The sequence below is a fragment of the Raphanus sativus genome, chromosome 6, assembly GCF_000801105.2.
Source record: "Raphanus sativus cultivar WK10039 chromosome 6, ASM80110v3, whole genome shotgun sequence".
NCBI classification, from domain to species: Eukaryota; Viridiplantae; Streptophyta; class Magnoliopsida; order Brassicales; family Brassicaceae; genus Raphanus; species Raphanus sativus.
This window is the reverse complement of record NC_079516.1, coordinates 47,468,015-47,489,887: the sequence shown is the minus strand read 5'-3', so window position 1 is coordinate 47,489,887 and position 21,873 is coordinate 47,468,015. Positions and strand designations below refer to the sequence as shown.

The window sequence follows — 21,873 nt, the reverse complement described above, 5'->3', positions numbered from 1 at the left end:
CACGCATGCTCGGTCATCCCTCTCACTCATCGCCCTCTTCTCTCTCTCCCTCTGTCCTCCTCGTCGTCTGTGTCAAGACCTGAAAACACACGAACCCTAATTTTAGGTTTCCCCCAAATTGATTTCATTTTTAAAGTTAAGCCGGATCTGTTTTGTTGGGTCGGGTCGGGTCATTATCACTGGGTAATCTTTTTACAAAACGCGATTTATAAAATTTTAATTGCGTTTTTGGATTTGATTAGTGATGGGGATCTGGGTAGAGTTAAAAACTATAGGGTGATATATGAAGAAAATTCAAATATTGGGTGGTTTTCTCAAGATGTAAATAGTATAGGTGGGAATAAATAGGGTTCTTATATTTACAGGGGGTTTTAGGCACTCGACCCATTTCCTAATGAAGGTTCAAGATAATCTCTGTTGATTGAAATAAAGGTTAACTAACCAATATTTTGAAGGGTGTTTTGCCAAAAGTAAACATGCAAAGCACGGTGGCAAAAATTTAATAAGAATGTTTATGTACAAATAATAAGTCTTTTATAATGAGCAAGTTATATTTCACCCGCCGGCCGTATGTATATTATTGATCTGTGAGCATCTATCATACGACTATAAATCAATAGATCATTCGTTAAAAGTCTAAAATTTATATAAAAATTGCTTATTCTATTTGATAATCACACCTGTATACAAATATAGTAATACATCGGTTATTTGCGTTTAGTCTTTGACTTTTTTTTCTCTCTCTCTCTCTATGTTCGACATGGATCGTCAGATCAAGAAAACCACACAACATTCAATACAACGAAGATGGACAACAACAACAATTCCATCGAGAACCAGCCTGCAAGGAAGAAGAAACCAACCAACCTCTTACTTATCCCATGTCTCCTCATCACGACCTCTATGCTTCTCCTTTATCTCTCCCAAAACAAAATCATCCTCATCAGCACCACCACCACTACTATCTCCGAGTCCGACTATAACCACAGACTGGGAGACCATTCATGCCTCGGCCGATACATATATATCCATGATCTACCTTCTCGATTCAACAAAGACATCCTCCAAGACTGCGAGTCGATTTCAAGACCAAAAGATAAAACCAGCATGTGTAAGTACATTGAGAACTCCGGTTTAGGACCTCAGATGAGTGATGGTGATACAACTGATTCTAAGTACTCTCGGAGCTGGTATGCGACTAATCAGTTCATGCTTGAAGTGATTTTCCACGAGAAGATGAAGAGATACGAGTGTTTGACAAGAAACTCGTTGCTGGCTTCGGCTATTTACGTACCTTACTACGCTGGTCTAGATTTACGGCGAAGTATGCAGTGGAGCTGTAACGTCTCTGAAAGGGACGCCGCCGGGAAGGAAATGTTTAAATGGATCAAAAAGCAACCCCAATGGAAAGGTACGTATGCAGTCGTGTTATTATTATTTTTGATAAGTTTTGCTCTGATTAATTGCAGTTACCACTAATTACTAATTTGATTTAGGTGCTGATTGGCTGATTGTCTCTGGTTTCTAAAATAGTTTTGAATTTACTGGAAAACTATTTTATCTACTGATCAAATTATCAAAAAAAAAATTATTGAAATGTGGATTCCAGTAGAAACCAGATTTTGTAAACAGCGGCTTATTTCGTTCGTTTCAAAAAAAAAATTTTGTTATAAGATAAATGTCTTTTTATAAATTTAATGCAGTTAAAGATAGAATTAAATATCAACTAGTTTTTAATTTGTGTAAAAAAACCTTAAATGATATTTCGAAACAGAAAATATGGTTTAGATCTGAGGTATTTATTTTATTTATAAAATGTTAAAATTAACTCATTCATTGTAACTTTTGTTTTTTTCCATAAAATTGTAATATTATTTAAAATAAATATTTATTACAAAACAATTATACAAAATAAAATTATAAATAGACATAATCTAACCATCAATTTTAATATATTTTCCCATGAATAATTAATTAATGCATTTCAAAATGAAAAATGAGTTTTTATCAGTATGTATAATCTATGTACAGCTTTTAATGATTAAGTTATAATTTTAATTTTAGTTAAATATAAAATTTCATGTAATCCCCCTTTCGTGAATGAAAAGTTCATTTTGAGTTTAAAAAATCTTTTGTCTCTTTATTGAAATATATTTTGGTCATTTTACTCACTAAATATTCTTTTATGACAAAAACTTGAAAGAGTTTATTTTAAAGAATTTTCCAAACTATTTTATCTACCAATCGAGGTTTTGAAATATCGGTTCCTTAAAAACTAGATCTTGTAAGTATCTACTTATTCAGTTTCACATTAAAGTGTCAATGTAAAATAAAATGTAATTGATAACATAAATGTTATTTAAATTAGAAAACAGTAAATGTTATAGAATTTCAAGAGCTAAGTAAGTACTGTAAAACTGAATATTACTTTGTTTTTAATTTGTGTAAAACTTTAAATGATATCGAATTTGAAATAGAGAAAATATGGTTGTTTGATCTTTTAGTTTTAGCTTCCGATTCTTAAAGTTTACATATTTATAATCAAAAACAAAATTCATCTATTCCTGAGTTTTGTGTACATATAACGCCAGTGAATTTTTATTTTCTTTTTCTACTAAAACTATATTACTATTTAATACATCAGTATTAAAATTAAAATATATTAATTAATTATATATATATATATATATATATATATACTATTACAAATTACTAAAGTCTAAAAATAAAAATGTAATATCAAAATCTCAATACATTTTAAGCAAGTAAAATACATCAACTTTTTTTTGGAACAAGTAAAATACATCAACGAAATAATTGTTAATACATATCAATAAACTTAATTAAATTAATTATTTTATATTATGAAATAAAATTAGACGTATTTAATTAATAATATTTTGGTGCAATTTAGAAAATTTTGTGATCAGTTATTTTATTAGTTTGAAATTTATTAAAAGCTTATACTATAACTGAGTTATTTGTAATTTTTGGTTAAGTCAAAACAAAAATTTAAACATTGAAAAAATAAAATTCAGAAACAAAAAAAAACGAAAACTTGAACTAAAAACTACTCAAATAATCATGCTTTAATAATTTATTAACAACTTATTTATGCTTTAAAATTTTACTAGTGTTGGACGTGTGAGATTGTGGGTTCCAACGCAACTCACTTTAAATATTTTCAGCCCATTATTTGTTTTGACAAAACTACAAAATTTAATTGTTTAATTGAAAATATAGGTCTGTCAGGTAAAGACCATTTCCTCGTAACCGGTCGGATTTCAAAAGATTTCGTGCGACACTCCGAAGATAACTCTAGTTGGGGAACCAACTTATTGCTTTTACCGGAATCGCAGAACCTTTCTTTCCTCACCATTGAACGAAGTCCAAAGAGACACAACGAGTTCGCTATTCCTTATCCAACCTACTTTCACCCAACTTCAGCCGTCGAGATTCGCCAGTGGCAAGACAAGATCAAGCTCACAAACCGAACAGTACTCTTCTCGTTCGTCGGAGCCCAAAGGCCGAGCATAAACTATAAAGGTTTGGTTCGCACTAAAGTTATCCAACAATGCAAGAATTCTTCCAAGACATGTAGGTTTCTTGACTGCGACGTCAGAGCCAACATCTGTGATGATCCCATCAGTCTGATGAAGCTTTTGGAGAGTTCGGTTTTTTGCTTACAACCACCGGGTGATTCGTTGACTAGAAGGTCGGTATTTGATTCGATCTTGGCTGGTTGTATTCCGGTTTTCTTCAGCCAAGGAAGTGCATACAAGCAGTATATATGGCACATACCGAACAACAATAGCGAATACTCTGTTTATATTCCGTTTAAAGAGCTGAGAAAGGGGGAAAAGAACAAAATCGAAGAGATTTTGAGCCGAATACCGAATGAGAAAGTGGTTGGTATGAGAGAAAATGTAATAAGACTGGTTCCTAAGATTGTGTACACTAAATCAAACCGTCACAAACCAGATGGAGAGACTCTTGAAGATGCTTTTGATATTGCCGTGAAGGAGTGGTAAAGAAAATAGAAGAAACAAGGAGAGAAATTCATGACTGAGGAACCTTTCATTTATATATTTAGACCCAAAAGGAAATATATTCTACATTTTTTTAATATGTAGAAGATAAGAAATAATAATGCTAACGTAAAACCCATATTCTGGTAATGATTTGCATTTATTTTGTTTGTTTATTTACTATTAGTTCATTTATCTGTATTTCACATACAAGTTTATACTAATCAAATCTAAAATGAAGAGGGAGAGAAAGACCTTTGTAATGGTCTTTTTCAAGTTTGCACTGCTAGTTTCTGGAGATGTTGGTAGAAAACTTCAAGACTAGCATCGTCTGTGAAGATTACATCGGAACCAGTGTTCATCTCACTCGCCTTGTTGTAACTTGCTGAAGGATTCAGCTTCACTACACTAATGCCTCTACAAAAGATACATAATAAAATCATATAGCACTTCTAAGAGCAGCTCCATTATTGGTTTGAAACCAGCTCCATTGGTTTGAAACCATGAGAGTTTCTAAAAGAAAAGATAGTTGTATTTTAATTATTTAATTATGTTTTAATTTTTCTAATCTAACAAAAATGCTAACTTCTCTAGATGAATGACACATGTCTTTGAGGTATATTGATTTCTCTCTCTTAGTTTAATTAATTTTTAATTTTCTTAACTGTACAATTTTGGTATGATGTCACTCCAGTGTGATTCACATCGCGCCATTCACTTCTCTATTATAAATGGGAATTCGACAAAAAAAGTACGAACTTTACACGAATTGCCAAAATAAACATGTACTCAAGTTTGGCCAATAAAATCATAAACTTTCGTTGACCTTTTTAGTTTATTAAGAAACTTACGATTAACTGACCAAAATAACAAACCGTTAACCGACAGTTAAAACTGTATTAACCCACCGTTAAATACTACCATTTAGTGAAACGACGTCGTTTCATTCAGTTCTTTTATTTAAGACAAAATCTTAAAATTGTTGTTGGCTAGACTCAAACCCACACAACTCTTGGACTTAAGAGAGGGGAGTTTTGCCACTGGGCTAGTGAGACTTTTTGAAAGATTAGATACAAATTTCTTTTTATTGATCAAAAGACGTGGATGATTGAAATAAAACAAAACATAACCCTAATTTCTCATGAACTCAAAAATTCTCCAAAAACTTTTGAAAAATCTTTAAATTTCCAAAAAATTGAAAAATAATTATTTTTTTGTAAATTTAATTTTGAAATTAAAAATAAACTTTTTCTTTCTTTAAAAAATCAAAAATCTTCCAAAATTTTCTTTTAAAAAAAATCTAAAATTTTAAAAAATCAAAGAAAATGCAAAAAATTAAGTTACAATTATCAGCTAAAAATTAATTTTTTAAAAAGTTGATAATTTTGAAAGATTTTTTTTAATAGAAAAATAATTATTTTAGTTTCAAAATTAATTTTATAAAAAATATTTATTTTTTCAATTTTTAATTTAATTTTAAAAAATTGAAAATTTTGGAAGATTTTTGTTTTTCTAAAGAAAAATAATTATTTTAATTTCAAAATTAATTTTATAAAAAAATTCTTTATTTTTTTCAATTTTTAATTTAATTTTAAAAATGAAATTTTTGGAAATGTTTTGATTATTTAAAGAAAAAAATATTTCTAAGTTCAATTTGTTTTTTTACAAAATCTTTATTTTTCAATATTTTGTAATTTAAAAGATCTTTTATGTTTTTAGAGATATTCAGTGAGTACCAAATAAAGTTAAATGTGTTTGGAACTATATTGAAAACGTCTTTAGTCTAGTGGTTAAATACATTATCATTTCACCCAAGCAACCCGAGTTCGAATCCAGAATTCTATGGCCAGTCCAAAAGTTCATGTTTATTTTGGCAGTTCGTAATTTTTTTTGGCCGAATTTCCTATTATAAATACACAAAGTTTGGTTTAAAAACAGGCACAATGTCTTTTTAACAATGTAGCACAACCATAATTTCCTAATTTCGTAGAAATTTATTGTTTTCATTTTTTAATCATACAACCACGGCATCCAACTTTATAATGACTTTGTGGCTCAAATCATCATAACTAATACAATGTTAATTGTTAAAGTATCCATTTTACAGTATTTCGAAAATAACAAGAGTATTCTAAAAATATATCGCTAATTAATAAAGGAAAACAAGTCGATCCGCAGCATGTCATATACGTTATAAAGGTGGTGCTCGCTTCACGTGTTTTGATGAATGTAACTTAAGAGATGCGAAACCCCCAAGGTGCCTATAGCATGGAACCCATTCACGTACACCCAAACACAACACCAACAAACCCAAACCCAAAACTCTTTATATAAACAACACTTCACTCTCTGCATAAAGTAAAACAAAATCAAAGCTTTGAAGAAACATCAAGAGGCAAATAAATAACCCAAAAAAATCAAACTTAAGCCAAAGGAGAAGAATACAAAAGTTATAAGCAATATGTCAAAAGTTTCTCTTATCAGATTGTCATTGTTAGTGTTCCTGGTGATGGCCGTCGTGACTCCATCGGCGAAGTCCGCCCTTCTCGGAGGGAAGTCAGATGTTGGGAACGTTGGAATCAACATGGAGATTCAAGAACTTGGAAGGTATATATGTATACATGATACATTACAATTGATACCTGCATCCATCATATGTTGTTTTATAATGCATTAGAAATGTGATGCGACTATGTGTGATCACAGGTACTGCGTGAAACAATTCAATCTACAAGAAATGAGCGAGCAAACAACCGCTGCATCCATTGCGAGAACAGACGCTAACGTGTTGAGTCCGTTGAAATTCAGACGAGTTGTGTCGGCTCAGAAACAGATCGTGGCTGGTACCAAATACTATCTAAGGATTGAAGTGACTCAACCCGATGGCACGAGCAGGATGTTTGACTCAGTTATAGTTATTCAACCATGGCTTTTCTCTAAGAAGTTGCTCGAATTCACTCCTGTTGCTAGTCCTATCTACTAACTTCATTTCTTTATTCAAGAATATCCAAATGCAATCAAAAAGACCAAAAATGTGCATGATATGAAGTTATTATTAACAATGGGCTAATAGTTCGTTTGTATTGTAATGATGTTTTACGTTGTTATAAATAAAGGCCAAAGATGTTATAAAGATGTGATGAAATTACTGAAATTTTGCCCCGTTGAAGAACTTTTAGACTTTGTAAATTTCCATTTAGTTGTTTCACCCACGTCGTCAAGATACCAACCACAACCACACACGACTAACTCACGGGATTTCAGTCAACTCTGGTTAATGTATGTGAATGTCAAATTTAATGAGTTTAAATATTTAATTCAAATTATTAGTGGTTGAAATATTAATTTTGCATATGTGATGAATGGATCAGAATAATGGCGATGTGTTGAGATTAATGTTTGCCTTTATAATGGGTGATTTACCAAAACGTGACCGCCATGTCACTATTCACAAACGGCTAATTCACAATTTTTTTTTTTGACTGAAAAATGGTTAAATCCGGGTCAATGATGACACAAGCCTAACTTCCGGGTGGAGGTACAGCCCACGGATAGACCTTTTTCTGGACATTCAAATGAGGTGCCGACTGGTTTTCCCGCTATCACCCGCAAACGCAGCTTTTGCGATTTATAGCGGTTGTTGGCGTTTCGAAACAATCACAGAAAACGCTACAAATCGCTTCAAACCGCTCCGAACCTCTTAAAATCAAAAGCTGGTTACAGCTAGCGTTTGCGGTTGCAGGCGGTTGCGGAAGGGTAAATTTTTTTTCTTTAAAAACAGAATAAATAAAAATAATACTACAAATATCCAATAAAAAAATTCAATTGAAATAATAGAAATTGTAAAATGTATTCATATTATATTTCAATTTATATTATAAAATTCAAAACTAAAATATTTTCTATAAATTTTTAAAATTGAATAATATGATTTTATAAATATAAATTTTATATTTATCATATTATTATGATTTTTAATATTTTTATAATTACATAAAATGTAAATATTGTTAAATTATTATTTAACAGATGTTGCGTTTTGTAGTTTACCAGTCATAAGAGTCCCGCAAACGCAACAATTTCTAACAGCTATACCAGTCGTATAAATCTCTAAAAAACGCTTAAAACCGCAACCACCCGCACCCGCAAACTCCCGCAACCGCAACCGCAACCGCTGCGGTTACACCAGTCAGACCCTGAGTCGAAAGCAATAACTCATATCCGTGTGGCCGGTGGGATTTGAACCCGGATTCGCCGTATTGGGTTTTTTAATTCCCTCAAGAGCCACTAGGCCACCACCAACGGTTCTAATTCACAAAATTATCAGCACAAAGCATCAAACGTTGATCAATGTATGTAGTTTCTAAATTTTATGAGTTGATGTTTGGTATGCAAATTATTATTAAATTGAGGTATATTTTTTGCATACCTGATATCAATGAATCATGAATGTATATTTGGATTGGAACCGGGGAAACTGCTGAGGTTGGAATGGACCAACTTTGCCATCTTTAATGTTAGACCTTCTATTTTCCCCTTCAGAATTATTCAACCTTTTCAACTTATACATGTACGCTTATTGACAGATTATCTGTGGAAAATTCTGATGCAAAAGTTCCATTAGTGAAACGATTTAGAGAAATATATATCAGTCTGTTTAATGTCAGAAAAAAAAGTGAAGCGATTAAGAGTTGGTTGATGACACTTTGCTGTAACATACATCACTCGAAGTTTTATTTGTAAACAGGTCCAAAGTCTATACACAAGTATTTAGTGTTGGGGACATATTGATCTTTGATAAACAGAGAGGACATGAGGGTCTGATTCTCAGCCACATTTCTATGCACTCCGGGTGAAATACGTGCAAGCATTCAAGTTTCCTTATATGTTCATCGTTGTCTCCATATTTCCCCAAGCAGATGCAACAACAACTCTGCAGACAAAAACGTAGAATCCAAGTCAACCAAAACCCGAATTGGTGATATGATTTTGAAATGGAAATTTAAAGTGATATGATAATTATTACTCACAATATCTTCACCGTCGCTTTCCCATTCAGAATCTAAACCATGATAATTGTTACTTACAACATCTTTACCTTCACCTTCCCGTTCAGAATGTACCTCAAATGGTCTGATGAAGCACGCATAAACTACTAACATAATCAAGAAACCACATAATACAAAAGGATAGATAATGGTTGTTAGAATATAAATCCCATATCTAATGCAGCTGAAAGCAAGGAACCCCATACTTAACCTGCAAGAGACAATTTAAGGAAACTAAATTAACGGTAGGTAAATGTATTAGTTAAATCAACGCTGTTTTAAGAAACGATGGCATATATTGGGGATGCTCACCGGTACAGTATAGAACCGTAATCCTGAGATGAATAGTCAAAGAAAAACAATACATATCCCAAAAACCATCCCACGAAGAAATATTCCAATGTCGTCTTGAAAAAGTCCATCACCCTATTGATTTTGCAGCCAATAAACCATTATAGTCTCATTTAGCTGATAAAACACAAGTGTATGACCGAAGAGCATTGATCCAGTGGCTGAGATAAGAAGAGAGTTTTATATGTACCTTTCTCTTGAGTATTCACCCCCAGCAACTTGAATATAGAGAGGGATAGATAGAGAGGGATCTTGATGAATATAAGTGTGAAAACGCCAAGACAGGATAAGGACTGTAGCTGTGGCTATGCAGGCACAAGTATAACCGATGACCCATATCAACAAAGGTGCTTGTGGGTGTTCGTCTTTTGCCACAGTCAGACTCAGAACAACTAAGGCTGCAAAAATCTGGACCAAAGTGGCCACTAACTCAACTAAGTTAAACCAAAATCCCATATATATCCGTGCAGATAAACCAACGTAGATAACTTTCGAGCTCCTTTGGTGCTAAGTTATATAGTCGTTTTAGAAGACTAGATCTTTTTGAAGACCCATTCTGAGTTAAAGACTCACCGGAATTACATTCCGAGTCAGATCCACCGACATATTACAGCTTTCGCTATTCTGAAGCATTCAATTTCTGATTTTGATAATGAAGAAGTCAAAATAAGGTGATTAATATTAAATTACCAAGAAGATTTCAAGACAAGGATGAAGCCTTCTCCATATATGAAAGCAAGAATTGGCAACAGAATAGTTGAGAGGCAGAATCAAAAGAATATGTAGTAGATTACTTGGCAAGAAAGTAACAGCGAACACGTAACTGGCATTACTTATGGTTGAATCTAATAATCTACATAGCAATATTATATACACACAAGTTTGTATGCTTATAATGATTTTAGTTTTTTCACTCTTTGTTCTTGGAAGATCGGTCTTTTCTTTGACCACCAAGGATACGTGAAATCTGCAAACCTCTACTAAACGCTTGGTTAAAGAGCATTCTTGTCTGAAACTCAGACACGAACGGGAACCAAGCCAAGAACGCCACCGGAGTGAACAAAAGTAAACCCATCAGTATCTCATAGCCTCGTGCCAACGTCCGAACCGACGACCAGATCCCCAGCCGTTGAATCAGAGGCTTACACGCTTGTGCAATCTGTAGATTAAAAAGAGTATTTTGAATTAGTTGAAGATCATAAACCAGACAAATACAAAGATGTCTTAAAACCTTTTGTGGAGGAGTTTTAATGGAGTAACTTACAAGCAACATTCCCCAACCGGTTGGCATGAAAGCGAGCATACAAAGGAGAATGTCTTTAGGTGTTAAGAAACGAAGAGCTATGAAAGTAATGAGGATTGCAAGGAACGTGAGGAACACAAGACCCTTGATGATCCTGAAGAGTAGCTGGAAGTTTGTGCTGAACCGTCTCCTTCCCATACCCAAACCCTGTGATTTGGTTTACATTCAGTTTAGTTACTATTAGATGAGCATAATTCAAAATGTAAAATGAATGTTAATAAAGTTAGTTAGTAGTTACCATACCTTCACAATGAGTAAAATGAACAAGATGACGAACCATGAAGCTCCATATATCTGCCAAAAAAAAACAAAAATCGAAATTTAGTTTACCACAAAACAACAAGATTCAGTAGATAAGAAGATCAACACTCACCCACAAACTTTGATTCTCCTGTTTAAAAGTGCTGAGCTGGTACACAAGTCCATACTGAAAGATGAAGAAGCGCAAAGCCAAAACAATCTCAAGAATGATACCACGTTTCCCCGAGTGTCTAAGATGCTCTATCTCCTTCTCCCACCAAGACTCCCAACTCTTCTCCGGAGGAACACCGATCCCTCCTCGGTTATATATCCACTTGTTCCAGTCCGTCCAATCATCCACAATCTTCTGCCACTCGAACCCAGACGGGTTGAACAAGAAAGGAGCAAACAGCCAAGTCACAACCATGAACCATATCGAGACAGTAATCAGAATATACGTGACCACCCCTCTGTATGCGTGTCCGAATATCTGATACACCAGCAGCAGTATCATCAGCTCGATGCCCTTCACGAAATGGCTGCGCGAGTAGAACCTGTAGTTCTCAGCGAACTTGGCGTGGAACACCACGAAGCCACGCCCGGTGCCTCTGTACTCCGCGCCTCCGTGGAACAGCGTTCTACCGTAGTAATGAGTCTTTGTTCCGAGCTGGAAAGTGAAGAAGACTGAAGCGAGTTGTAGCTGCATGAGCACGAAGTCGATTAAGGCGTTGTGGAATCCTCTTTCGAGACCAATCTCCATCATCATAGGCAATGCCATCAAGAAACCGATTTGCACGAATGATTGAGAAGCGAGCGCTGCTTGAAGAGGCATGTTGGAACGGAAAGCTTTTTGGTTGCTTAATCCTTCTTCAAGACCACTAAGGACGAGGTACAAACGTCCGTATAGAAATACATAGACCGTAAGCACCGTTAACTGCAAAGAAAGACAATGTTTCAGAAAGAGATATATCATACTGATTGTGAGATTTAAAAAAGAAGAGATTTGACGTACCATGGTACTGAAGTAGAACCCAATTGTAGTGAAATAACAAGAAAGCATACGGAAGAAATCAAAACGGTGTCCCAGTCTGTATAAGTCACGGCTTAGAGTTTGTTCCCCGTTTCCGTTAGCTATCTTTGCCTCAAACATTGAAATCTGATTGAGTCCCACGTCTCTCCCTTTACCAACTTGTATGTACTCATGATGAGTCACATTGCCTTCACGTAGAGTAGAGTTGAAACCTGAAAACAGCAAAGATATGAGAGAACGATATCAATGGAACCAGATATTATATGTCACACTATAAAAAGGGAGTTGAAGCAAGTGCCTGCAAATATGTCTTCACTTAGGTTGATAACTTTAGAAGCTTTGCAGACACCACCTCTAGTAAGGTGAAACAGCCGATCAAAAACATCTGGATGTCCATAATGGAATCGTACCCTGGATGAGTCGAAACAAAATGCCAACATCAACCACTACAAATCGAAATTTCCTTCAGAAGATTTTCAAAACGGGAGGAAAAAACTTACTTCAAGGGGCTAGCTAGCACCCTCTGTCCAATAGTAACAAAACTGTTCTCCTGATTTGACATAAACCATGCAAGAGAAGAAACACTGCCACAAGAAACGAGACAAGTATGAAACACCAAAGTGACTGTCTAAATGGCAGTGCAAGATCAAACTCTGATACCTTCCAGTGAAAATATGCTCTCTAAGTCCAAGTATTGTAGGGGTTCTTACGCCACCATGCTTTTCAAGAAACTCTTGCAGCAAGTTCCTCATTTTAAAAGCTTCCTCCATGTAGTTATCCTGTTGATCGAACATTTATATCAAAAAATTTAACTACAGAGTATGATGACATTAACTAGGATACTCAGCCAAGAACAAATGAAAATTGGTAGGCACACACACCTGGTTCATGTCTATTGTTTGTAACCCTTCTCCACGAGTAAAAATGATAGCATGATTCTGATTCTCCGGCTTTCCCTCTCCTAGTATTGCAGGTCCTGGTAGCTTAATCCGATAAATGACCTGCAGGAAGATATTTAAACTCAATTCTCCAAAACTCTAGACCCGATACTTAAAAGTGTATCTAGGCGTTATACAACGAGCTATTTTGAAAATTATACCTGGTCTAGTGTTTGCACAGATTCTGAAGAATCCATAGGTTTGGTCTGTGGAGCAGCTTTGACAAGAGCTGAGTAATAAATTTTGTCGTCTGCCCCTTTGTAGCTGTCTTTATGTGTCTGCTCAACCTCATCGATATAAGCAACACGCAGAGATGGGTACCTGCCAGAAGGAAACAGTACATTCAACTCAAGCATCTGAGAACAAAATAACAAACCAACTGAAGAAGACATACGTAGTCATGAGCCTCAATATGTCTTTAGCGCGTTGGTCACCAGATCTCTTCTGGATACTATATTGTTGGCATGAAACCACAAAGGTGAACTTCATATCAGCAAGTGCTTGACACTGAGCCCAGAGTGACTTTCCGCTCTTTGATGCATCTTCGCTAGTTAACTCAAGAGCCTTGTACCCTTTCATTAATTCTTAAACAGAAGAAAACGCAGATTCAGGTATGTTCTCACAGGTTCTATAAGCATAAAAATAATCAAAATAATGTTTTAGTGAGGAACCTTCATCCTTTGCCATATCAAGGAAGGCTTGGAGCTCCAAAGCCTTTCGGTAATACATCATGCCTCGCACTGGTTTATCAAAATCAGTCATGAGATGTATATAGCAAGCACAATATCATAGATCTAAGACGTGAAGCAGAGTTTGTCTGATGAAAAAAACACATACCAGTTTTGGTCAGGGTTTGGCCTCTGTAAGATGCCCACAGACGAAGCTCCTCTTCCAAGTCTTCTCTCATTCTGATTTCTTCCTCGCTGCCACATTTAATTCTTTCCAGAAAGTTTGTCCACTCATCTGAGGTAAATCACAGACTCAGTTGACAGGATAAGCCTCTAGATTACAGTTAGAGTTTCACAAGAACAAATGGAAACAAAAAAAAAGGTGAAGAAACCTGGAAAGATCTTCTGCAAGTAAAAGAGAATAGAGACTCCATCTTCATTTTGCTTCTCCAAGCCAAAAATGGAGAAAAGAACATCCTCTTGATAGTATGGTGTTAGGACCCTATGGAAAATCAAAAGCATAGGCAATAAGTTGTTGTAATTACAGAGAAATGTAGCATATGACTGAAACAGAGTTTCTTCCTCAAATTCCAGAACATCCATTCATACATGCACATGCAAATATATGGCCAAAACTTAAGTTGAAAGAGGATGGAACATACGTAAAAGAAAGCATGTTGCGGATCTTGGGTGCATCTGGCATTTCCATGAATAGAGAGTTTGAAAAGAAAGTAAGACGCCTTCGAGCTTCCAAGTTGGCTGGTACATCCATAGCTGACTCTTTGACAGTAAGTAAAAGATGAAGCCTCTTGATCTGCACAATGAAAAGGAGGAAAACAAACAGATAACTTAGAAGGTCCTCAATGAATTAAATGGATGAAAGTAAAGGAGAAAACTTGCCTTTTCTTTCCATGCTTCTGTTTGAGAGTACACAGGGAACCGAAGTTGGCTGAAATATTTTTTCTGTTGATGAAGAGGAGTCATTACATCGTACTTGACATAAGTTCCATTCTGGGCTGTCTCTAGCAAGCTATAGAAAAAAATACTCAAGATGAGTGTTCTTCAAACAAAACTGATCAAACCATTCAGCAAGGCCTAACTCAAACGATCTTACCTTGGGACCTCGTAGTCCATTATGTCTCTTGTCACCACCTCTAACATGTTCAACAACACAATCACAATCTGGTCCTTGTCCTCCTCTTTGTTTTCCATCTGTTGCAAGCACACCAAAATTCCGTTATTTTCTTGAATATCACGCCAAAGCTGCAGTCTGCAGAGGTATTCAACATGGTATTGCTACAAGACTTACCAGATATTCAATTAGTCGAACAAACTGACCATACAGATCGGGAAGCGCACTCAAGTCCAGCGTCTCTATCAGTGTTTCGTTTGCTATATATTCATCAATCTTGGCAAAAATTTCGTTTATGACCCTGCAGAAGACAAATAAATTAGAAAAGTACATTGTATTCTCCAAGATTAAAGACATTAACTCTATAAAACTCACTGTCTTTCACGTTCCCCAAGAACCAAGAAGTTTATGAGATTCTTAAAAGAGGCATAGCACTCTCTAACTGCACAAGTCATGTAACTGTCGATACTCAATCTCTTTTTCAGTTCACGATCTTTTCCATTGCTATCTTTCGCCATATCCAGTGCTATTGGGATCTACCACATCAATAACAAGAGTAATCAAGATAAAAATTGAAAGACAAACTTAAGGTCACATTGAAAGACCAAGATAAATACTCACCTTACTGGCCAGCAGAAAGGGTGGCCAGCGGATAAGATCCAAATCAGGGTCAGCCCAATATGGCACAAGAAGCAGTTCCATTTCCCTGCGTATTAATGAACATTATCAGTGGACTCTTCGCTAAATATTAGCAATCATTTTAGATTTTGTAAAAGGAAGAAAACTCAAAGGCACACTCAACCTATTGCTAATAAGATCCTCTTCTCGGAAACTACTGATGATCTTGTTCCACATCTGAGCAAACCGTGCGGCCTCCTTGTCTTTACTAGATGGAATCTGGAAATTGGCAAAATATAACACATATTCAAATGAAGCTCCATCCACAAGAAGTTATTAACATTATTCATAAAATACTGGTTTGGATCATGTTTCGTTTGTAAGCAGACCTGATCAAACTTGCGGGAAAAAGTCGCCTTAATCCCTCTTTTCTTTGCAGTTTCGCTTTTCTCATTTGGAACCAAGCAAGCATTAAAGGCCCCTGGTAAGGACTGAAATCTAGACCTCAACATTCCTAGTGTTCGGATCTGCAAATGAAATAAACTTCTTTTCAGACATTGTTTTTTTTTTTGTGGGGGAAACTCAAGAAATGAGAGCATGCCAGTGCATCATGTAATGACTAAGTTCTATTTGCAAAGAAAGCATGTTTAAACCTCTCCAAGACGTCGAAAAGCTCCATTTAGTCCTCCAACCAGAGTTGATACTATAGCATACCATATTTGTGTGTCCATGAAATAAACCTGTAAATGAAAGTTAGCATAGATATATATAGGGGAGTCATAAAAAGGAAGCACATGGCAAGGAAGCTGTGGCCAACTTACAAGAATGACAGGTGACCATAGAGCGATCACAACACCCCAATTATTCTTTGCTGAAACAAAAGGAAAAAATACAACTCAGATTTTTGAGTAAGAAAATTATACTGTACCAACATGCTACTAAACATTATTACCATGAGGGAAAAACTCGTGCCACCGGTAGACTGATATATGAGCTCGCATGATATCTTTGGTTGGGACGATAAGAGGTTTAATCTGCTCCAAAAATGAGAAGTATGAGAAACATATATATATTTATGGAGTGATAATAATGTCACTAGATGCATCTCAATGGCTGTTAGTGAAGAATGTCTTCATTTTTATATGCTCATTACATATAGTTCATGTTATATTGGGAATAACACATTCAAGATACGCATAAAATGTGGTACCTCAGCATAATAACTGAATGCAAGCTTTGATATCAGAAGGACAACCCAGTACATCGTGTACCTAGATAGGCATTAAATAAACCTCGTTAGGCAGTGCGTTGTAAGATAATCAAACATTAATTATAACCCTAGCATGCAAGTTTTTACAGTCTTACTTGAAAAGCGACCATGCACTCTCATGCATACCCCTTCCTATGTATAGCCTCGGCTGCATCACCAAGAAACAGAATCAAGATTAGCGACCTTCTTAAATAACATTCATGAACTATCTTCGACTTATTAAGACTTAAAAAAAAAAGATTTATGATTATAATACCTGAGACCACCACATCATCAACATCACTATTTTAATGTCAGACCTTTCAAGATAACGTCGGATGAACGGGAACACGAAGAGCAGTGTAGAGAGCATGTTTGGGGATAAGTAGATCAGAATGACCATAATGAAAAGGGAAGGTGAGGAGCCGCTGTGTCCCCCCAACCAGTTCTTAATGGTTTCCGCAATACCAGAAGGGCTTCTCCAGCTGTAAGCGTACGTTACTGGCATGAGTACAACCCATACTGCAGCTGCAATTGCCTTCAAGATGAATCTGAGCTTCGCATGGAATGACATGCTATGTCTTGATTTCCAGCTCAGAGCTATATCAAGGACAGCTGAAAATTTGGCAACCAGTTCAGAGAAAGGAAAGAATCAAGTCAAGAAAATCAGAAACAGAGAAATATATATCTAAGAGACAAAGTTACTATGATTGAGATAAAGTAAAGACGTGTAGATTGTTGGATAATAACATATGAAACACATTAAAGTGGTATACGTAGACGAATGATTACCTTGAGCAAGCTTTAATATAGCTGCTGTAATGAAGATGCTCAAAACCTTTAGGAAGACATCACCTTGAAAGATGGCGCCCAAATCTCCTGATCCGTTCCAAGCAATGATGATCATTGCCTACACAAGACATAAATACATCAAACTAGATGTCAGGACAAGAAAGTACAAGTTTGGAGACTGAATTTAATGAAAACTACTAGCTGTACCTGCAAAGACAGGATATAGAAACTCCACATTCGATCAAAACTTCTAAATATATGCCAGAAGGAGCGTATCTCAACAAAGTTAACTTTGCCCATCCATCGATCTCCAGTTTTTGGTTTGTCCTGCAGCATTGTCAAACATCAACCATGAAATTCTAGATACACAAACTTGAGGAAAACGAATGGAACACTTCTATCTAACATTTCTCATGACTTGTTGAACTATTATTTGAAGTATAGAACTTGAATGTTTCTTTAACACAGTATACTCAACAAGTTGAAAAGAACAAAAGATAATGAGCCTAGTTTCTTCTACCCATACCTCACTTCTGTCAAGTCGATGTTCCTCAGCTGTCTGACAAAAGAAATCAGCATCAGCTCGCATAGGCCACCCTAGCCGAAAGCACCGAACTGACCTACAAGTTGGAAAAATAAGGAGATCTAGTCATGAAGAACTCTAAAAGACCTGACACTTAAAGAAGGTTATAAGTTAATCGTCTGCATCATACCAAAAATACTCATTCAAGTCGTCATAGTTTCTCCACTCAGAATGCTTCGACTTTCCTCCTCTGCTTCTCTTTGCTTCCTACAGTGCACGAAATAAAATGATGAAAAAATGGAGAAATTGGACTCGAAGACAGCAAAAAGAAGACAAAACAGTCAAGACTGAAGAAACGTAGCAAGCAACCTTAGCTATTGTCTTGTATATAGGAGTCACTACTTTCTGCAAGAAAGCTTCATCGTCACCACCATATGCCGGTTTTATATGCTCCCCTGTCGTTGGACTAACACTCCCAGCCAACATCCCGTACAATTCAAAAGCCATCTAAACAAATTCAGAAGATAAAATTAAACTCAGAAATACACACAAAGTAGGTAAAATTTCCTAACGTAAATGTAAAATATGTAAATTACTAAGTTCTAGATGTTGCAATATAATCAATTTTCCCTGTCTCCACCATGTGAACACTCACATACTCTCCTCAGTAATACCTAACGATGGACATGGTTTATTTTCCCTTCCTTATATACACATCGAGATCTCCGAAGGTTACTAGTCAATAACTAGGTCTATGTAGTAGCAAAGATCACCAAGAATTGAACTCACATGCTCTTCTCTAAATTCAAAATGTAATGAATCACTTTCAGGAAAACAAAGTAGAGGGGAGACTGAAGACATACATGGTGATATATATAGCAAAGGCATTCAGGCATGAATCTAAGATTTGCAGCCTCTCCCCATATCAAGAGATAAAGTCCCATATATAGCAGTTTCCGCTGCTGAACCTCTTGTTGAATCGTCGGCAACCTACAAATGAAAGCACAGAATGAGAAGTTATATCTCTTTTCTGTGTGTTTTAAAATGGAAAAAAAAATGAATACAAAAAAAGAGATGTTACAAGGAGAAATTCTCACCAGAGACTGCTTTTCCGACCCAAATACTTGCACCATTTCTTGTAGTTTTTGAAAAGTTTCTTCATCACTATAGTCAATGCGCGATCATCCAACTAAAAGCAGTAGCGTTAGTGTCAATAGAGAGAACTAGACGCATGAATTGTAAAATGTGAACTGAAGTTCAAAAGAGATACCTTTGGTTGTTGTTCAGGTCTCGGAAACTGTCGAATGTGGACATTAGCAAGTAACAGAATCAAGTGCTCTCTTTGATTCGCAACATTGTCTTTCTGCCATTTAAAGGTTTGGATCAGTATCAGCACAGGGAGATAGTCTCAATCACCTAAAAAGAACAGGATGTTCACTAGTATCACCTGAAAACCAAACATAGTTTGAAGCCAGTCTAGCATGTCTTCATCGAGTTTCTTCTTGTGGCCTGCTGGCCATGGTAGACCCCTAGTGTTACGAAGTGCAATAACTGTAGCTTGTATCTGTAGAATAGTGTGAAAGCGTTTATCTTTCTGAGTCAGAACAGAACTAAACATAAAATGAAACTGTTTATATGGCTAACCTCAGGAAATCTCATTATGGCTTGATTTTGACTATCAGGATCAAGGGGAAGAATGTTGTAAGGAACGTAGATTTGGCTCTTTTCTTCAACCTTTGTGTGGGCTTCTAAAATCTACAAGCAAGAAAAAGGATGAACAAAGACAAGTGAGGCAACGATTTGGTATCCCTAGTCATGAGAATATCAAGATATATATTCACCTCATCAGCCACTTCCACATCTTCAGTCTGATTAACAGCCTTCAAGACTTCAAAGAGAACAGCAGCAGTTTGATATGCCTTTGTAAGTTGAGCACTACAAGGCAAAAAAAAAGGTTGTATTAAGATTGAAAACACACATCAAAAATAGAGAATTAAACATGGATCAGAATAAACAGTTCAATCAAACACAAACCGGTCAGCTTTGTCAGCAGCGTTGAGCAAAGCCTGGATGTATTTCTTGTAGTAATGTTGATAGAAACTCTGCATCTCGCGTGCGTCACTCTTCTGCCTTCCTGCAAGAGTTGTTTCATTCTCCTGCACAAGTAGGCAAATAACGTGACTAAACATGATAAAAAAAAAAAGCATAAAAACAACGGAACTCAAACAGAGTATAGTAAAGGAAGTGATGATATTCACCCGTTCTAATCGCTGAAGAAGCGCAGTCTTAAACTGGCGAACACCACGACCACTTGAGGTTGGATCTAGCCTGTGTGCCTTCTCAAACGCGTAAAACCGACCTAAGAGAAGCATCCTTTCTTTAAAACGATTGTTCAAGAAGAGCAAAAAAATCTCAATTTTACATTTAATTAAACTCACATAAGTAAGCAACACGAGGGTTACTAGCTTCTACTTCATTAGCTACACGAAGGATGGGAGCAATCTCCACAAGAGACGAAGGCACCACTTCACTATCCAGCATAGCCTCGCCGAGATTGCCAGCTGTTTGAGTCCGCAGAATCCGCCTCTGCGGAGGAGGCGGATCAGGTCCTCCTCCACCTCTCCTTTGAGACATCTTCTAAATCCTCCTAAACAACAAATCTGAATGAACTGAAAAAAAAAAAAAGTAAATCTTAAGCGACTGAAAGAGAAAAAGACAGAGACTGCAGTCAAACTAGCGATCCGACAGAAAAACAAAAACAAAAAAAAAAACATAAACTGCTTCAGTCTGAAGCAAGATGCGATTCACACCAACCAATAAAATCGATATCTTCGAGAGAAGGGAGGATGAAATGCTTTAAAAGTTACTACTTTTTATTAATAAAATTGAAAAAGGAATCGGAGCGGTCTGAAAGTAAAGTAGCAATAAGATGTGTAAAGCCACACACTTTCTCACTCCCGAACCTAACTCATCCATCATCTATAGCAAACACACAAGAAAGACCTGATCTTTTACAAGTATCAAGGTTTCAACTTTCGGAGTCTATGAGCTCAATCAAGAGTGTTCAGTGAAAAAAAAAACCCCAAGTAAAAAAAAAGTCTTAACCTTTGAATCAGATTCGGCTCAATCAAAGTGTGTCAGTGAAAACCCCAAACCCAAGTAAAAAAAGCTTTAACCTTTTGAATCAGATTCGGCTAAAAAATTACCTGATCGAGAGAACAGAGCTGATGATCGAAACCTACGATAGCTTCAAGGAGAAGTAAGAACATGCGATGGGAATAAGAGAGTAGAGCGACAAGCTATCTATCATCTTCTTTGGAGTAGCACCAGACAAGAGAGAGAGAGAGAGAGAGAGAGAGAGAAGAGTTTCAGATAAAGATTGGGGGAAAGCAACGGGAACAAGACAGGCGCGGAGTGTCTTTTTCTTTGTTGCTATTTTTTATCACTTCTTTTTTAATGTTTTGGTGTAAGCGTTTTTATTCTATTTTAACCAGTGGGGAATGTCCTCGACATCACCCCATACATACTCCACATGTTCTTATGCTTTTTAATCTTTGGAAGATGCTGGGTCGTTCTCTTATATGCATTAATGATGCAATGATAAGACTTATTTTTTCACCAACATATATAGCTTTTTTCTGTGGCCAACCACCATTGGTATTTACTATTTAATAAACTAAATCCATAAAATGAAATCGAAAAGTGAAACAGATAAGTGTGTGCCCAAATGTTTTCTATTCTCATCTAATAGATTTTCTTTGGAAATATTTACTTGTAACCATTTAAGAAAGTAGTATTTATTTATAAGGTAAATTCCCTATTTTATATATGTAAACTTGATAAACAAGTTTGATACTTTCTCAAAAAAAAGAAGAGTTTGATACTTTATATGAATAAATATAAAACTAATTAATAAACTTTTTAAGATTTTTTTTTTGAGAAAGTAAGAAATA

General features: G+C 35.7%; 3 protein-coding genes across 3 annotated transcripts; 2 read left to right on the top strand and 1 right to left on the bottom strand.

The window, feature by feature from the left end:
- The first annotated feature begins 781 nt into the window (after nucleotides 1-781).
- Nucleotides 782-4,067, top strand: LOC108834939 (probable xyloglucan galactosyltransferase GT15). Its single transcript, XM_018608252.2, has 2 exons — nucleotides 782-1,411; nucleotides 3,244-4,067. The coding sequence occupies exons 1-2, from the start codon at nucleotides 808-810 to the stop codon at nucleotides 4,029-4,031; spliced, it is 1,392 nt and encodes a 463-aa protein (XP_018463754.2). The 5' UTR covers nucleotides 782-807; the 3' UTR covers nucleotides 4,032-4,067.
- A 2,316-nt stretch (nucleotides 4,068-6,383) lies between these two features.
- On the top strand, nucleotides 6,384-7,182 carry LOC108809758 (cysteine proteinase inhibitor 2). Its single transcript, XM_018581906.2, has 2 exons — nucleotides 6,384-6,635; nucleotides 6,735-7,182. The coding sequence occupies exons 1-2, from the start codon at nucleotides 6,490-6,492 to the stop codon at nucleotides 7,009-7,011; spliced, it is 423 nt and encodes a 140-aa protein (XP_018437408.2). The 5' UTR covers nucleotides 6,384-6,489; the 3' UTR covers nucleotides 7,012-7,182.
- Nucleotides 7,183-10,197: 3,015 nt separating this feature from the next.
- LOC108811564 (callose synthase 2) lies at nucleotides 10,198-21,366 on the bottom strand. The gene is made up of 43 exons (XM_018583627.2): nucleotides 21,127-21,366; nucleotides 20,359-20,589; nucleotides 20,179-20,279; nucleotides 19,955-20,076; nucleotides 19,762-19,855; nucleotides 19,565-19,675; nucleotides 19,368-19,484; nucleotides 19,191-19,283; nucleotides 19,018-19,109; nucleotides 18,784-18,910; nucleotides 18,290-18,427; nucleotides 18,111-18,187; nucleotides 17,924-18,017; nucleotides 17,605-17,724; nucleotides 17,398-17,515; nucleotides 16,883-17,220; nucleotides 16,722-16,774; nucleotides 16,567-16,627; nucleotides 16,309-16,390; nucleotides 16,178-16,227; nucleotides 16,010-16,096; nucleotides 15,746-15,883; nucleotides 15,541-15,635; nucleotides 15,360-15,444; nucleotides 15,114-15,274; nucleotides 14,916-15,039; nucleotides 14,721-14,818; nucleotides 14,507-14,636; nucleotides 14,269-14,420; nucleotides 13,999-14,108; nucleotides 13,776-13,901; nucleotides 13,610-13,678; nucleotides 13,333-13,522; nucleotides 13,100-13,259; nucleotides 12,882-13,001; nucleotides 12,661-12,779; nucleotides 12,501-12,584; nucleotides 12,299-12,411; nucleotides 11,983-12,212; nucleotides 11,104-11,904; nucleotides 10,974-11,024; nucleotides 10,692-10,877; nucleotides 10,198-10,586 (listed from the first exon to the last, which is right to left on the bottom strand). The coding sequence occupies exons 2-43, from the start codon at nucleotides 20,552-20,554 to the stop codon at nucleotides 10,338-10,340; spliced, it is 5,862 nt and encodes a 1,953-aa protein (XP_018439129.1). The 5' UTR covers nucleotides 20,555-20,589; nucleotides 21,127-21,366; the 3' UTR covers nucleotides 10,198-10,337.
- Nucleotides 21,367-21,873: the final 507 nt, after the last annotated feature.